Source organism: Meriones unguiculatus, chromosome 5, assembly GCF_030254825.1.
Source record: "Meriones unguiculatus strain TT.TT164.6M chromosome 5, Bangor_MerUng_6.1, whole genome shotgun sequence".
Taxonomy (NCBI): domain Eukaryota; kingdom Metazoa; phylum Chordata; class Mammalia; order Rodentia; family Muridae; genus Meriones; species Meriones unguiculatus.
This window is the reverse complement of record NC_083353.1, coordinates 113209340-113227862: the sequence shown is the minus strand read 5'-3', so window position 1 is coordinate 113227862 and position 18523 is coordinate 113209340. Positions and strand designations below refer to the sequence as shown.

Genomic DNA, 18523 nt, shown 5'->3' with positions numbered 1-18523 from the left:
CAAATAGAGCTGCTATAAACATGGTTGAGCAAGTGTCCTTTTTGTGTACTTGAACAAACTTTGGGTATATACCTAGCAGTGGTATAGCTGGGTAAAATAGACTTTCAACCAAAATTAATACAAAGAGATGGGGAAGGACACTTCATACTAATCAAAGGAAAATTCCACCAGGAAGACATCACAATCCTGAACATCTATGCCCCAAACGCAAGAGCACCCACATTTGTTAAAGAAACATTGATAAAATTTAAACCACACATAGATCCCCTCACATTAATAGTGGGAGACTTCAACACCCCACTCTCGACAAAGGACAGGTCAACAAAACAGAAATTAAACAAAGAAACAATATCTCTGACAGAGGTCATGAATCAAATGGCAGACATTTACAGAACCTTACACCCAAACACAAAAGATTTTACCTTTTTCTCAACACCTCATGGAACCTTCTCCAAAATAGACCATATAGTTGGTCACAAAGCGAGCCTCAACAGATACAAGAAGATTGAAATAATCCCTTGTATCTGTCTGATCACCATGGAATAAAGCTGGACCTCAACAATAACAGAAATAGCAAAAAGCCTACACACACATGGAAACTGAACAACTTGCTACTAAAAGACAGCTAGGTCAGGGAAGAAATAAAGAAAGAAATTAAAGTCTTCCTAGAACTCAATGAAAATGAAGACACAACATACCCAAACTTGTGGGACACAATGAAAGCAGTGCTAAGAGGAAAGTTCATAGCACTAAGAGCCTTCAAGAAGAAATTCGAGACAGTGCATACAAGCAACTTAATGGCCCACTTAAAAACCCTAGAAAAAGAAGAAGCAGACACACCAAGAAGGAGCAGATGGCTGGAAATAATCAAACTCAGGGCTGAAATCAATCAATTAGAAACAAGTAAAACAATTCAAAGAATCAATGAAACCAAGAGCTGATTCTTTGAGAAAATCAACAAGATCAACAAACCCTTAGCCAAGCTAACTAAAAGGCAGAGAGACACCACCCAAATCAACAAAATCAGAAATGAAAAGGGGGACATAGCTACAGACACTGAGGAAATCCAAACAATCATTAGGACTTACTTCAAAAGTCTATATGCCACAAAATTTGAAAATCTAAATGAAATGGACAATTTTCTTGATCGATTTGACTTACCAAAGCTGAATCAGGACCAGGTAAATCAATTAAATAGTCCTATATCCCCCAAGGAAATAGAAGCGGTCATCAAAAGTCTCCCATCCAAAAAAAGCCCAGGACCAGATGGCTTCAGCGCAGAATTCTAGCAGACCTTCAAAGAAGAGCTAACACCAATTCTCTTCAAACTATTCCACAAAATAGAAACAGAAGGAACATTACCAAACTCATTCTATGAAACCACAGTCACCTTGGTACCTAAACCTCACAAAGACTCAACAAAGAAAGAGAATTTCAGGCCGATCTTCTTATGAACATTGATGCAAAAATACTTAACAAAATACTCGCAAACCAAATACAAGGACACATCAAAGATATTATCCACTATGACCAAGTAGGCTTCATCCCAGGTATGCAGGGGTGGTTCAATATACGGAAATCCATCTATGTGATCCACCATATAAACAAACTGAAAGAAAAAAACCACATGATAATCTCCCTAGATGCTGAAAAAGCCTTTGACAAAATCCAGCATCCATTCATGTTGAAAGTATTGGAGAGATCAAGGATACAAGGCACATATCTAAACATAGTAAAGGCGATATACAGCAAGCCTATAGCCAACATCAAACTGAACAGAGAGAAACTTAAAGCAATCCCACTGAAATCAGGGACAAGACAAAGCTGCCCACTCTCTCCATATCTCTTCAACATAGTGCTGGAAGTCCTTGCTAGAGCAATAAGACAGTTGAAGGAGATCAAGGGAATACAGATGGAAAAGGAAGAAGTCAAATTATCATTATTTGCAGATGATATGATAGTATACATGAGTGACCCCAAAAACTCTACCAAGGAACTCCTACAGCTGATAAACACCTTCAGCAAAGTGGCCGGATACAAAATTAACTCAAAAAAATCAGTAGCACTCCTGTATACAAAAGAGAAAAGGGCTGAGAAAGAAATTAGAGAAACAACAACCTTCACAATAGCCACAAATGACATAAAGTACCTTGGTGTAACCCGAACCAAGCAAGTCAAAGACTTGTATGAAAAAAATTTCAAGTCTCGGAAGAAAGAATTAGAAGAAGATATCAGAAGATGGGAAGATCTCCCATGCTCATGGCTTGGCAGGATTAACATAGTAAAAATGGCCATCTTACCAAAAGCAATCTACAGATTTAATGCATCAAATTGCCAACACAATTCTTTACAGACCTGGAAAGAAAAATTCTCAACTTCGTATGGAATAACAAGAAACCCAGAATTGCTAAAACAATCCTCTACAATAAAAGATCTTCTGGAGGTATCTCCATCCCTGATCTCAAGCTGTACTATAGAGCAACAGTGATAAAAACTGCATGGTACTGGCATAGAAACAGAATGGTGGATCAATGGAACCAAAAAGAAGACCCAGAAATAAACCCACACACTTATGGACACCTGATCTTTGACAAAGACGCCAAAACCATACAATGGAAAAAAAATAGCATCTTCAACAAATGGTGCTGGTCCAACTGGATGTCTACATGTAGAAAAATGAAAATAGATCCATACTTATCACCCTGCACAAAACTGAAGTCCAAGTGGATCAAAGAACTCAACATAAAACCAGACACATTACATCGGCTAGAAAAAAAAAAAGTGGGGAATACCCTAGAACTCATTGGTACAGGAGAAAACTTCCTGAACAGAACATCAACAGCACAGGCTCTAAGAGCAACAATCAATAAATGGGACCTCATGAAATTGAAAAGCTTCTGTAAAGCAAAGGACTCAGTCATCAAAACAAATAGACTGCCTACAGATTGGGAAAGAATCATCACCAACCCTTTATCTGACAGAGGACTCATATCCAGTATATATAAAGAACTAAAGAAGCTGAAAAGCAGCAAACCAAGTAATCCACTTAAAAAATGAGGAACAGAGCTAAACAGAGATTTCTCTGTAGAGGAATATCGAATGGCAGAGAAACACTTAAAGAAATGCTCAACCTCATTAGCCATTAGGGAAATGCAAATCAAAACAACCCTGAGATTTCACCTTACACCCATCAAAATGGCCAAGATCAAAAACTCAAGTGACAACACATGCTGGAAAGGTTGTGGAGAAAGGGGAACCCTTCTCCATTGCTGGTGGGAATGTAAACTTGTACAACCACTCTAGAAATCAATCTGGCGCTTTCTCAGACAACTAGGAATAACGCTTCCCCAAGATCCAGCCATACCACTCCTGGGCATAGATCCAAAAGAGACTCAAGTACACAAAAAGGACATCTGCTCAACCATGTTTGTAGCAGCTTTATTTGTAATAGCCAGAAGCTGGAAACAGCCCAGGTGTCCCTCAACTGAAGAATGGATGCAGAAACTGTGGTACATCTATACAATGGAGTATTACTCAGCAATGAAAAATAAGGAAATCATGAAATTTGCAGGTACATGGCGGGACCTGGAAAGGATCATCCTGAGTGAGTTGTCCCAGAAGCAAAAAGACACACACGGTATATACTCACTCATATAAACATACAACAGAATAAACCCACTAAAATCTGTACATCTAAACATACTAAGCAAAAGAGAAGACCCTTACTAAAATGTTCAATCCCCATCCTGAAAGGCAAAGAGGATGGACATCCGAAGAAGAAGAAAACAGGAAACAACCTAGGAACCTTCTACAGAGGGCCTCTGAAAGCCAGAAGAAGAAAATAGGAAACAACCTCGGAACCTGCCACAGAGGGCCTCTGAAAGTCTCTGCCACGCAGACTGTGAAAGCAGAAGCTGAGCCTGATGGCCAACTGATGGGCAGAGTGAATGGAATTTTATGTAAAAAGTGGGAAATAGTAAGAGCTGGAGAGGACAGGAACTCCACAAGGAGAGCAACAGGACAAGAAAATTTGAACACAGGGAACTTCCCAGAGACTCATACTCCAACCAAGGACTATTCATGGAGATAACCTAGAACCCTGACAATGCAGCCACTTCTGATGAGAACTGATAGTCTAAGATCAGAAAGAAGGAGAGGAGGACCTTCCCCTATCAGTGGACTTGGGGAGGGGCATGCATGCAGAAAGGGGGGGGAGGATGGGACCGGCAGGGGAGGAGGGAAGGGTGTATGGGGGGATACAAAATGAATAAAGTGTAATTAATAAAAGTTAAATATAAAAATTAAAAAAAAAAACAATGAATTCTAAGGTAAAAAAAAAGAAAAAAGAACACATTCAACAAAGCCCGGGCAGTGCGGCACCACCAGAACCCAGCTATCCTACTACTACAGTACTACAGGCCCTGGATATTCTAATACACCTGAAATAAGAGAAAACAATCTTAAATCTACTCTTATGAAGATGACAGCGGCCTTTGAGGAGAAAATAACTAAATCCCTCAAAGAAACACAGATCACTTTCCTCTAGCCGGGCTGCTTTGTTTTGCCTCAATGGAAGAGGATGTGCTTAGTCCTGATGTGAATGGATGGGCTGGGGTCGGTTGGTTCAGGTGTTTGGGAGGGGGGCACTGCTTTTCTGAGGAGAAAGGGAGGGGAGAAAAGAGAAGAGGGTGGCAGGGTGGGACTGAGAGGAAAAGAGGGAGGGGTCTGCTATCAGGATATGAAGTGAATAAATAAATAAATAGGAAAATGGTAAAGAAAGGGGGAAAAGAAAAAAGGTTGGCCAGGCCTACAAACACACTCAGCAGAGTGACATCTCTGTCCAAATCCTACCAGCTTGCCCCCAAACTAGTCCCACATATATAGACATCTCACAATTTGAAAAGCCTGAACTTGACTGAGCTCTGAGCCTGCAGGTTCCTGGGGCCTCATGGGATAAAACCTCCTGTCAGCCTTACACTGCTACCAACATGAGCATGAGTTCCTGGCCCACACCTGTCCACAGCAAAAGACAAAGGAAGGCATATGATCATTTTATTTAGTTGTATTGTGTTTGGTTTGTTTTTTTAAGACAGTCTGGCTATAATACCCAGGCCACCCTTGAACTCACCATCCTCCTGCCTCAGCCTCCTGGATGGTGGGATTATGCAGATGTGACTCCTAGATGTGACTTCCCTTTTCTTTCTTTGTGGCTCTTTTGAAACAAGTTTTCATTATGTAGCCCAGGCTAGACTCTTAACTCAGTGTTCTTCTGTCTTAGCATGTAAAGCTGAGATTATGTGAGGTACTGCCCTACCTAACAAAATCTCCTTTTGGAGATCAATTTTAATAATATTTTTATTTATTAATTCTTCAAGAATCCCATATAATGTATATTCACTCCTCTACCAACTCTCATAAACACTCCACCTTCCCATCTCTCCCTACCTAACTTTGAGATTTCATCTCTCTTTCTTCTTCTTTTCTCTGTCAAGTCTAATTTGTGTTGCCAACTAGTCTTTGGAATAGGGCCTAGTCTGGCCTGTCATCTGTGGTGGTTTCCATAGGAATGGCCCCCACGGATTCATATGTTGAATGCTTAGCCCATTGGGAGTGACACTATTAGGAGGTGTGGCCTTGTTGGAGTAAGTGTGGCCTTGTTGGAGGAAGTGCATCACTGTGGGGTTGGTCTTTGCAGTCTCATATGCTCAAGCTATGCCCAGTGTGGCATACAGTCTCCTCCCACTGCCTGTAGATCAAGATGTAGAACCTCAGCTCCTTCTCCAGCACCATGTCTGCCTGCATACCACCACGCTTCATAGCATTCGATTGACCAAAGAAAGTCAACTGGACACACCAGTCAGTTGGGGTTGAAAACATACTCTATATAAAGGAAAACGTGTCAAAGGTATTGAAACATAATCCATTTACAGGGAGTATATAAGTACCTGGGATTTATCGTAGCATCTACACCTAATCCCTTTATGTTATGGACTCAGGAGATGTCTTGTTACTGGGCTTCAAAATGGAACATTAGTCCTATGGGCAGAGAGAGGAACCATTGTAACACAAACATAAAATACTAAAACTTGTGCTTTATTATTTCTGATATTGAAGTGAACTAGAATCATATGGATTTAGTCTTGGCTATGTGTCATGTACACCACGGGGTCTGTCATGAAGCACTATGGGAGTTCCTGCAAAGGTAATGATGTACATTTTCCTGTTCACATACATCTGCATTTACATCATTTGACAGTTGACCTGTCAAAGAAAGACTTTCTATGGACTTTTACCCAGTTTGTGGGAGGTTGCCTCTCTAATTCTTTGGGATTCCTGAAACTATTGGAAAGTCTGTTTTACCATGGTAGACAATGAAGGTTTATGCTGCTCAGTTCCCTCATACTTGATGCTAACATGATGATTCTTGTTGGGAGCTCAGCGTTTCAGAAACACTAGCCATGTGATTAAAAGTGTTGAGCCTTTGAGCCGTGAGATGTTCACCCTGGCAGGGAAGTGGTGCTTTGAGTTCACTCTCATTATCAAGCAACCACTCACACCTACAGAATGGACCCCCATAAATCCATGAGCTTCGGAGCTCAGATGAGAATCCCCTGGTTTGCACAGTCAGTATATTGCCCTCATTAACTTTCTAGGAGATGCACAGGTGGGGTCAATGGCAGCTCTGTACTAGAGACCCTCCTAGACTTACCCTCCATGTGTCTTCCTTTAGTTCTGATTTGTATCTTTCAGTGTAATAAAACTGTAATTCGAATAGAACATAATCATTAGTTCAGGGGGTCATCCTAGCAACTATAAATCCTACAGGTATCATGGGATCCTCAAAATCTGCACACGATGGGTTATAAGTGAACAGATGCTTGGGATTTCCTGAACTTGTGGCTTTACTCTGAAATGAAGACTGTCTTGTGGAGGCATGACCTGAACTTTAGAATAAATTTAATTAGTAAAGAAGATACTTTTGGTCATGGCTTATTAGAACAGCCCAAGAAACATTGTTAGCACAAATGAGGCCATATAGGCAAGATCACACATAGTATCAGAAAATAGTTGTTAAGTTCTCTAAGAGTGATAATGGCATTTGGTACTAAAATATTGGATGGATATTGGTTAGTTCCTCAACATCCATCCACAGAGCAGAGACTGGCCCTAATGTGGCAGGCACCAAGGTGGGACACCAAGAATCACTGGAGGGACAGGTAGGTTATATCTTCTTCAACTTGCTGTTGATGTAGTTCACCCAGTCCAGGATCAGACACCCAGTAGAGGCATTTGTCAGCCTCACAGCACTCATAGATTCTGCCTAGCCATGAAGACCAAGTTCTTAATGGTTTCTGAGAGCGTAGGTACTGGGAGACATGAGAAAATGCTGGTGGAAGGGGGTACAAACTGGCAGAGAAACTATGAGTAAGTACCGAGGATCAAAGTGACACTAGGTAACAGGATCACCCTGTGTCTGAATTTGCTTAAGAAGATCTTAACCATTCTAACACCACACACATACCCAAACACACACACACACAAAAATAAATAAACAAACAAACATGCAACTGTGGTAGATAATCAAGGATGTTGTCAACCTAACTGTGGTAGCCACTGCACAATTCATTTACTTATCAAGTCAAGACACTATAACATAAGAATACATGATTTATTTGTCAATTACACATCAATAAAGGCAAAGACAGAGAGAGAAAGAGAGAGAGGAGGAGGAGTGCACTATCAGCAAATAAGACTTTGGGAATCTTGTGTGATTGTGTGATTGTGAGAGGCTTGTGTGCTTCCACATATGCACAAAGTCTCTCCTGTACAGCCTCTGCTACATGAAAAAATTCTCATTATATAAAAGAAGGATGAATGAAAAGTAAGTATACATATATACCAGTATTATCACATGTCCCTACTTCAAACTCAATGAACATGTCTTCCACATGAAGAAATTCCCAGGTGTCTTTGTAATGCTGGATAACAATGCAATTGCATGTCCATGGAGAATGCTTGATTCATAAGTACACTTTCTTCACCTGACAAACTGACTTCTGTTTATCACTGCAAGGGATGTCATTCCAGCCCCATACAGGTTTCCGATAATTTATTGTAACACATTGCTTGTTCACATCATTGGGCTTATCTTCATGCCAGAATCTGGAATGGAGAAAAGAGCATCAGGGTGTGTCCTACAATAATGTTTGAAAAGAGAAAGCAAGCCTGAGAATGAGGTTGGAATTTGTGGAAATCAGATTCAGGTATGTACAAATCAAGCATTCTCCATCACCCACATCTGACACTTCCCTTGATAACAAGACCTACAGCACTCAATGCAATTTCAGTGTGGTTCTTCAAAATTCTCCCACCATGCACCTCGGAGGCTACTGTTTCTTCATCCCTAGGTATTGGTACCAGGAGACAGGAAATTAATGGTGCTTATTTTATGCTGAAAGATTCTCTTCTTATTCTCATATTTTAATGAGGTTGGTTTTTTCTTCATTTTACAATGAAATTATTTTAGAGACTGCAGGACTAGTTAAAATACTAGATAATCTACTTATTCCTGTCATCTAGTACAAGTAATTAACCTGGATTCCTAGTTTTCTTCTCAGAAAACTAAGAAAGACAATAATATCATGACATATTTCTCACAAACTATTAGGACAGAATAAGGCAACATACTAAGGTACTAAGAGTTTTTAAATAATTACATAAATATAAAATACTGCAATATCAGATTGAGGGCTTTTGATTTATGAAAACAATCAGTTATATCTTGACATGAATTTTTCTTAGAAAGGTATAAATGATGGCTGGAGAGATGGCTCAGACATTAAGAGAGCTTGCTGCTTTTCTAGAAAACATGAGATTCTGTTCCAATACCCATATTGGCAAGGTCACACCATCTGTAACCCCAGCTCCAAGGCATCCAACACCAGCTTATGCACTCCTTGGACACACACACACACTCTTCAAACTCAACTCCCTCATCCCTAGTGGAAGTAGTGGAGTCCATGTGTCTCACAGGACTCCTGTGATAAGTAAATGGGGGACTAAAAGTAACTCCATTCCCTGGAGTTACACCAGGAGTGAGCTATTTTAGATTTATAACTGAAGCTGAAACAATCTAAATTCTCCTCGTGTACAGGACCCAGGACTCCTCTAAGCGACTCTAGACTCACGTGGCACTCTCATTGTATGGTGTCTCATCAACCCATCGCCATTGTCCATGGCCTGGATCCTTCAGCCCTATAAAATAACCAGCACCAGTGTCCAGGATCCTGGTGATGAAATCCTAGGAGGAAAGAAAGATTCAGCTTTCAGCCTGGATTGAGTACTTCTTTTTCTATTATAGAATTTTATATGATCTTTTAAAAATTATTTTAATTATACAAAATTATAGAGCGCAATATGATGCACATATGCACATACATAATAATACAATCCTAGTTGTAGAGGAATTTTATTTTTCACAACATGGCTGCTCTGGCAAGCGATCACATCCAAAGACTTTCTAGGTCTATGTGATCTAGCTGGAATATAGCCATGCCTTTAATCCCAGGAAACAGAGGCAAGCAGATCTCAGAGGTCAAGGCCAGCCTGGTTTAGAGCAAGTTTTAGGTAAAGAAAAGCTTAAGACCAGGCATCATGGTACACACCTTTGATCCCAGCATTTAGGAGACAGAGGCCTGCAGATATCTGAGTTCTAGGCAGATCTGTTCAGGCAGTTCCTTTTGAGAGTGAGTTGAGAGACTGTGCCATGAAGTTGAGTTTATGGCAGTTCAGCTCATGGAATTCAGAGGCAGTTTTTACCAGGAGAGTTTTACAGAGAGAGGTTGAAGGGAGAACAAGCTAGACAAAGGAGAAGACAGAATAGGCCAGAGAATGAGGAGCCAGAAGATTAGAACAAATTGCTAAAGTTTGAGTACAAGCAGAGCAATTCAGTGAGAAACTGAGAGAAGCCAGATTCAATCAGTCAGCTTGGAGAGGGGCTTGAGCCAGAACAGCTGAGTTGAATAAACCAGCCAGAGCTTGGAAAGAACTAGAAAAGGGGAGTTTATTCAGCAGCAGTAAGTTTCAGAGGCTGAAAACATTCTAGGCTTAAATAAGATTGTACGGAGGCTAGAAGCTTCCAGGACTAGGCCTAGGTTAGCAGATGGAGCCTCCAAGACAACAATTACATCTAACAGATGAAAGGTGCTTTTACACCTAGTTAATCTCTCTAGGCCCTTAAACAGTTTTCAATTTTCAAAGAAAGGAGCCACACACCCCCAAGAGTGCACGTCTTCTCTGGATGACCATGACGCAGTCAAAGTCATTTTCATGATACTGGAAAGTGATGCAAGATATTTGATCCCATTGTGAACCCTGAAATTGTGAACTGTAAAACACACCTTTAATCCAAAAACTTTCTATTTATTGTAAATAGGTGATTATGGTGTGGCTCAGCCCTAGCACACACCTTTAATCCAAGAGCTTTCTGTACACAGGATTTAATAAAGTTAACTCTAGGTCAAGAGGCAAATCAAGAAACCAGCTGACAGGGAGGGACTTTGAGTTGAGGGGTATTTAGGACTAGGACAGTGTGGAGAAGAAAGGGCTTTTTAGCCCAAGCTCTGGCTTTAGCTTAGGCTTCACTTCCTCAGCTCCCTGACTTTTTGGGCTTTGAGCTAGCAAGTCTTCGGCCTTGGGTTTTTTGGCCTTTTCCTCCTGGGCTGGCAGTTGTACTAGTGAGCCTTTTGAGTTTTTTCCATCTAGACCTGAGCTGAGATGGAAGGAAGGTGGTTACTTTTTCTGCCTCTCTGAGCTAGCAGGTTTTCACCCCAGCATCTGGCTCTTGAGTCTTTATTGGTAAAAAAGAATGGTTGGGAGTTTCATTTTTGTTTCTAACAACAGGAAACAATCCCTGATCATGATCATAATGAATTTTCATCTCAGACTCACTCTGGTCTTTTCCTCAACAACACCATTCCTGAAAGTTGTGTATGAAAGAATTTTACACACTTAGTTTTAATCATTCTCCATTCGTAGCTTTGGATATTTTGTTTCTGAGGTTGGTTGTGACTCCCGATTTGCTCTTGGTACTATAGGAAGCCTTAGAGTGCTGAAGTCACAAACTGGCCTTTCAAGCAGAAACATCCTATCCTTCCCTCCATCCTCATGTATTGGCCTGATGCCACAGTTCCCTGGAGGACGTTTAGGTCCACAGAAGTAGGAGCAGGTATAGAACACAAAGGCTGAATCAACCTTTCTGCCTATCTGATGGAAAGCCTTCTGCCACAGCACCAACACCCATGTCAACACAACTCCCTCTTGGTAAAAAGAGGCAGACAGTAGGCCCAGCCCAGGCCCCACTCTCTCCCAGGATGCACCTGCTCTTCCTGGCTGTGGATCACCAGCAGATGAGCGCCCATGCTGGAGCAGTTCTCCTCACTCTCATTCCAAGATGCCACCGAGTCAGTCAAAGGGAAATAGCAGTGGTAACCAAATGGCTTCCAGTCCTTTGGGCAACAGCTCCAGACTTTGTCTTTGGGACAAGAAGAAGGAAATGTAAGTGCCACATAATAAAGTTGCTTATGTACAGAAACCATATGGTAGCCGAAACTCCCAACTTCTCCCAGATGCAGCAAGGAGCCCTAGAAACCCAACACTACTTCCATTGGCACAATGTCAGGGCCCCTTTGTCCTACTGAGGTGCCAGAAGGAGCCAGAGAGGTCAAGCACACCACAAGAAATCATACAGAATCAACTAACCTGGGTTCACAGAGACTGAACCACCAACCAGAGAGCATGCATGAGATATAACTAGGCCCCCTACACATATGTAACAAATGTGCAAATTGGTCTTCATGTGGGACCCCTAAGAACCAGAGCAGGGGCTAACTCTGACCCTGATGCTTGCCTTTGAATCCCTTTCCCCTAACTGGGCTGCCTTGTCCAGCCTCAGTTGAAGAAGATGAGTGTGGTCTTATTGCAACTTGATATGCCAAGGCCAGTCAATTTCCGTGGGAGACCAGCCCTTCTCTGAAAAGAGTGGGAGGAGGGAAGATGAGAAGAAGGTCCTGAGAGAAGAGGAGGTATCGCCATACCTGACTTCAAGCTATACCATAGAGTATGGTGCCAGCACAAAAGCAGACATGTTGGTCAGTGAAAAAGAGAACCACAAATATAAATCCACACATCTATTTTTTTTTCACCAGAAATCCATATCAGAAGAAAATAGCCTCTACAACAAATTGTCCTGGGAAAACCAGCTACCAATGTGCAGAAAGATGAAGCTTGATACATAACCATTCTGTATAAAAACTGACCTAAAATAGAGTCTAAATGGATTAAATACCTCAATGAGAGGCCCGAAACTCTGAAATTGTTGCAAGAAAAAAGATAAGGAAAACACTTCAAGATGCGGGCATAGGCAAGGGCTCCCTGAATAGACTTCTGTGGGGCAAAGGCTGAGTGAAGAGAGAGCTGCGGAGAAAGGCAAGAAGCCCAGGCAAGCTCAAATGGCAGAGGAAAACATCAAGTGTTTTTCAAAAGGTATCTTGCCCAGGACAATAAACTGTGCCTATTTGGGGCCATAGGGTGTATCCCAAAGACATCTCAATTACAGATGTCAAAGACAATGGAGAAACTTTGCTTTCTCAGGGCCAAAGTGGTGAGCATCCTTAAGCACCTGTTCTCTTTCCTAAACCTAAGCAATACGCCTCCATAAGCCCACCTTCCAGCTTTGTGTACTAGAAAAACAAATTCTCTATTTAAATATTGAGTAACTTACACTTTGTAGGCCCTGTAGCCAAGAGAGCCACATGATTCTCTCTCTCTCTCTCTCTCTCTCTCTCTCTCTCTCTCACACACACACACACACACACACACACACACTTGAAGGGCTACAGAAACGGCTCAGTGGTTAGTGTGTGCTGCTCTTGCAGAGGACTGGAGTTCAGTTCCCAGCACCCATGACCTGTGGCTCACAACCCCATAGACCTCCAGCTCCAGGAGATCTGACACCCTCTTCTGGCCTCTGCAGGCACTACACTCACACAAACCCACAGAGGAACACGTTCATATAACATATTTTAAATTAAGAATAAAACCTTAGACACACACACTGGGGCATGACTCCCTGCAGTTGCTCGCCATTATATCTGCTTCATTTTCCAGAAGCTCTTTTCAGTTTCCAATAAAATTCAACTCGATCCTGTATTGGTTCTCCCTGAAACTTTTTTTTCTTTGATACTAGACAGCCACACATTCCAATCATGCCTAATTGGAAACCTTCATAAAGAACTGCACGGGTAGCTGTAGCGAGTTCACGGTATGACGTCATAATCCCATAGTGCCCATTGCCGACGGAGCTATCTGAAAACCTAGTTGAGAATGCCGATTTTAGGCCCATTAAGTTTTACCTTCCGAGAATGGATGCCATTTTGTACACTCCAATTCAGTATAATACAGTTCTTTCATAACTCTTTTTAATTCAAGAAGCTGTGCATATTTTTTAAGCAGAGCTGTAAAACAGAATAAAAAATTATTCATTTTCCTCAACTCTTTATGCTTTTACTTTCTTACATTCTTTATAAAAACAAAATCTGTACATGTCCAGTTACCTGCGTAGTTTAGAGCCTGCCTGGGACACAGTCCCCATCACCATAAACTGAGTGTGGTGGCTGTAGTGCTAGCACTTGGGAATTACAAGCAGGAAGGTCAGAAGTGTCAGGTCGCCCTTAACTATACAAGCAGTAGAGTTAGTTGTTTGGTTGGCTGGTTTAGTTAGTTAGATAGTTAGTTAGTTAATGCCTAGTCTGGGCTACATGAGACCTACCAAAAGAAGAAAATTTTCTATCGCCCACAGCCAATAAAACCCTATTCCTATTGGACCACAGATATCTCCAGGAAGAGCTGAAAGGATGGGACAGATCTCTCATCCTGGGTATTCTTCAACTTTCAACAGAGGGCACACTAATAGACTGCATCTGATAACAAATTCTCTTAAGTATGTGCATAGCGCAGAAGGGGTGACGGTGAAATGAGCTAACTGAGACCAGTTCTGGGGTAGCTTACAACGGAAGTCATGAAAGAGCCTGGTAGTGACCCGAAGGACTTTGTTTTTGCTCTCTCCTTTCCTTTATCTCCCTCTACCCCAGCTAGCCCTCACTTCTCAGTATCCTCACACTTTCACTGTTCCTAACTTAAAACTAACTCAACCTTTCCCAGAGAAACTAAATTTTATCTCCCACTTGCTCCTTGAGTTACCCAGCACATTCCGACTTTTACTTCTGCTAATTTACCAAACTGTTCTTGAAATGGACCATCAGTGACTCTTATCAATCCTCTCTCTATGTAATTTCTCAAATTACCCAAGGCTGGTTGCTTCCTCTTTAACTCTTGGGAGATGGTGGCTCCCTCCAGTTTTGCCTGGTCCTGCTTGCTGTTGCTTCCTTCTCCTCCCACCTCTCTTAAAAATGGAACACTGCAGGCTAATTCCATCTGTATTTCTCTTTCTCCTTCAAATTCCTCTTCCTTAGTGATACTGCAATTTCCTGGGTTGGCAGGGTTGGGGTTTTGTGGGAGTGGTTTTTTGTTACTCTGTTTTTGTTATTTGCTGCCTAAAAGCCAAGGTCTTCTAAAACGTACTCCTCTTTCCTAAAATACGCTAATATGAGCCCAGCTAAATCTGAGGTTAACGTGATCATGAACAAAACTTAAGTCAGCACATTCCAACCCAAACCTGCTACTTATCTTACTCTTCTTCAAATAGACTCATGACTGTTGACTTTATGAGATCAGAATATCAAAGCCGTAGCTCATTTCTTTCTGTGCCCTGGTTCCCAACTATCAATACTGACCAAAACTTTACCCCATTTTTGGTTGAAGTTACCTCTTCTTCTATACATCACTAGCATGATCCTTCGGTCAAGCCCCCACCTCTTCTCAAATGGATTCTGCATTAGTTTCATAGTTTCTCCTCCCCTTCACTTTTACACCTCTGTAATGGCACACTCCAGGAAGTCAAATTCCTCAGTGTCTCTCCGTGTCTGTGGCACATTGCAAAACTGAACTTCTCAATCTTCCCTATATCTGCATCCATTTGGATGATGTCTTTGCAGTTCCTTATTTGAGAGACTCGGTTTATTTCTACATGACCTGATTTGAGCTGCCTTTAAGACTTTTTTTTTTTTTTTTTTTTTTTTTTTTTTTTTTTTTTTTTTTTTGCTACTATAATCCACAGAATCAAATGACTGTTAGCTCCAATGCTGAGCTTGGCTTACTGCCTCCATCTGTCCTGGAAGTCTGAAGTTGTAGTGAGAAGCTGGGCTGCCTATGTCTGACTCTACAACAATGAGCAATTTCACCTAGGATCATGAACTCTCCCAAGAGAGATTAGGCTCAGTAAAGCCACTTACCAGGAATTAAAATAGTTCAACTAATCTACGAAGGTTTAGGCCAGCTAATGACTCGGCAACAGCTACTAAAGTAAAATAACAGAGAGGAAACACGTGATACAGTATGCATTATTTTATTACCTGAGTTCAGTTTTGTCTGCCCTCTGCAGTTTCACTTTAATACACACCTGTATCTGCCTCTATTTCCCATGCTCCCAAATGTCTATGACATCGCTGTCACTCATGGCATCTCCTCCAAACTTTCCTTAGCCCCCTGTGCTTAATTCTTAATTCCTACCTGCAGAGCACTTCCCACGTGATTTTTTTAAGCACACTGGCTCACTTGACTAGTCTCCAAATTTCTTGAGACTGAGAGCTGTAGCTCTTTTTGGACTCTCTGCCACGCTGCCCAACATATAGTAAATGAATATTACTCATTATCGAATGAACAAATGACACCTACAGTAAATATAGTTTCTGTGGTTTCTAAGTTTTGATAAACATGAACACTAATCTGCAGAGAAATACACTATGTTCTAAACTAGCTTTCAGGTCTCAAACAGTCTGGAACAGAAATATATATATATAGGAATCCACTGGCACACTGTCCCTGGAATAGCCCTCTCCCTCTCTTCTCATCCCCCTACTCATTCCAAACTATGAGTGTCTGTGCATCCAATAGGGCTGACTTCTAAATGCTCCTGAGGAAACATAGATTCATCCTCAGGACTGCAGTCTAATACAGATGCCCCAGGATTCACTCTGTGACACCAGCAAATGTCCACATGCTTCTCTAATGAGAATGAATGATTTTTACAGAAGAGTAATTCTGAAACAGAGCAAAATTCCCAATGTTATCTATCTCCCCAGAGAAAGTTGCTTTTTCAGGGTTCGGTCTGTCTAATGGGTACCTTTTCTTCTCTTTGCTCACTTGTTCCACTGGCATACTTACTGATCAGAGCACCAGAGAATAAAATTGTCAGCAGCAGAAAATATACTATGAGTGAGGTCAGGAGGACTTTGGAGAATTTATGACAAATTTTCTGATATATGTTCTTCTTCTCAGGAACTGAAAAACAAACAAAATTTATTTCCCGAATTCTGTTTTTACTTCTTCTTTCCCCTACTCTTCTGCTTCTGAGCATGATAAAACCTAATAATGTGATGTTTGAAATCATAAATGCAAATGGGAAGTAATCATGCTAATTACAGAAACATTACAATGTATGTAATATTCATTCCTAACATTAAGAATCATTGTTGCCATTATTTTGATCTGTATCTTTCTAACATGTTTAAAGCTTTTACACATAAATGTATATTTTTCACAATTAGAGCATTACAAATACTGACTCGAGACTATCATTTTATTTGACATTAAATCATGATTTTTTTTCCTTTATGATTTCTTGTTTTTTTTTTGAGATACTATCTTGTTGTGTACCCAAGGCATACCTTGAATTCTCTATATAGTCCAACCTGGCCTCAAACTCATAGCAATGCCCCTGTCTCCCCCTCCTGAGTTTTGGGATTACAGGCATGTACCAGCATATCTAGAAGACCATTTTTTTATTATATCATCATGTCTTCTTTATCAGTTTTATAGTGATTGCACAGTGTTTCCATATATACTTTTATTTAAAGTCTTTCAGCTTAGTCAAGAAGTCTTTGTACAGCAGCTCTCATTTTACAATAAAATCACCACATTTTAAATCACCACTTCTAAACGAGTTACAAGTGTCCAGCTTTGTGAGGGCCTGGGTTCTGGCTCCATCACTGGAAGGAGATGAGTGAAAGAAGCTATTCAGCACTTAGATGCCAAACGGAGTATGATATGTTACCAAAGAGAGATAGAGAAATTATTATACTGTGGCTTAACTTTTGGAACAATATGCTACATGCATATATTTGTATTTATCTGTAGAAAAGATACAATAACATGATGGTGCGAATTTCTCTAGATGATAAAAGTAATGACAACACCTTCTCTTTCCCACTGCACAATCCCACAACCTTTCACATCTGTCTACAGGCAACACACTTGGTTGAGACTCCAGGGACCCACAGACACAGCAGCAACTGAGATCATCTGCCTTTGTCCTTTACATCATCACTAACTGGGGTCAGCAGAAAAGGCATTCTTACCTGAAGAGTCTGTGCTGATGTCTGAGGAGTCAAATTTATTTTTGAAGTTCGTGTTAATATAAATGTCTTCTGAAAACATGCTGAGAAGAACTCTTCCCCTTCCCTCAGAAGACGTGTGTCATCCCTTCTTTAAAATGTCTCTTGAACAAGAGACAAAGGTGGCAGCAAATTACCCCAGCACGAGTAGGGAAGACAGGCAGTTACAGACAGCCGCCCAAGGCGAGCAGCGTGAGGTCCAATTCCTTGACATGCAAAGGGAGAATAGCACACCGAAAATGTGCCCAGTCCAACCATACTATTACAACAATACCAAGAGCTCGAAGGGGGAGAGAAAAGAACAGGAAGCAATGGAAAAGAGGAACCAGGCCTTTAGAGAAGCCAAACTCCTCACAGAGTTGATATTCTGACGCTCGAACTGAGGCAACCTCCACACCAAAGCCTCCTCTACCCAGCTTGTGCTGATTCCTGGCCCCTGAAGAGCTGCCCCATAGCCTAACACCACGCTCAGGTCGCTGCCATGGCAGAAGCATTCTACACCCCAAAGGCACCTGGTATACACCCTAGCCTGTCCCGGCACACAGGGAGTGTCTGCGCGCTGCGCAGGCTCTGGAACCCCACCCCAGTTCTACTTTATGCACGAGGTAGAACTTTAGCCCGCCTGGGCTCTGAGGGACCAGGTCACCCGAACAAGAATTCCCTCTTTATCCTGAAAGTCACTGAGTTCCAAGCCTGTGTCCTCCACTCCTATGCTCTGTGCTTCGCCAGGCTCCTGAAACCCACGCCAGGCTTACCGTCTTCAAGGAAGGTCCCCTCATCCTGCTGAGCCTCGGAATCTCAGCCTGACTAGAAGCCAACGCCGTGCCCTGGTGTCCATCCTCGCCTCTCCCAGATGCCGAGGTGTCACACCGGGCTTTGCTCCTTGAGAAACCTCTGCTCACTCCTCTGGGGTTCTGACTATCCACGAGATGCGCCCTCAAGCATGGATGCCC

General features: G+C 41.6%; 1 protein-coding gene across 1 annotated transcript; it reads right to left on the bottom strand.

Moving 5' to 3' along the window:
• Positions 1-7655: 7655 nt before the first annotated feature.
• LOC110556283 (C-type lectin domain family 4 member A-like) lies at positions 7656-17895 on the bottom strand. The gene is made up of 6 exons (XM_021649972.2): positions 17535-17895; positions 16342-16458; positions 13413-13514; positions 11379-11533; positions 9189-9301; positions 7656-8163 (listed from the first exon to the last, which is right to left on the bottom strand). The coding sequence occupies exons 1-6, from the start codon at positions 17611-17613 to the stop codon at positions 8022-8024; spliced, it is 708 nt and encodes a 235-aa protein (XP_021505647.1). The 5' UTR covers positions 17614-17895; the 3' UTR covers positions 7656-8021.
• Between the last annotated feature and the right edge of the window lie 628 nt (positions 17896-18523).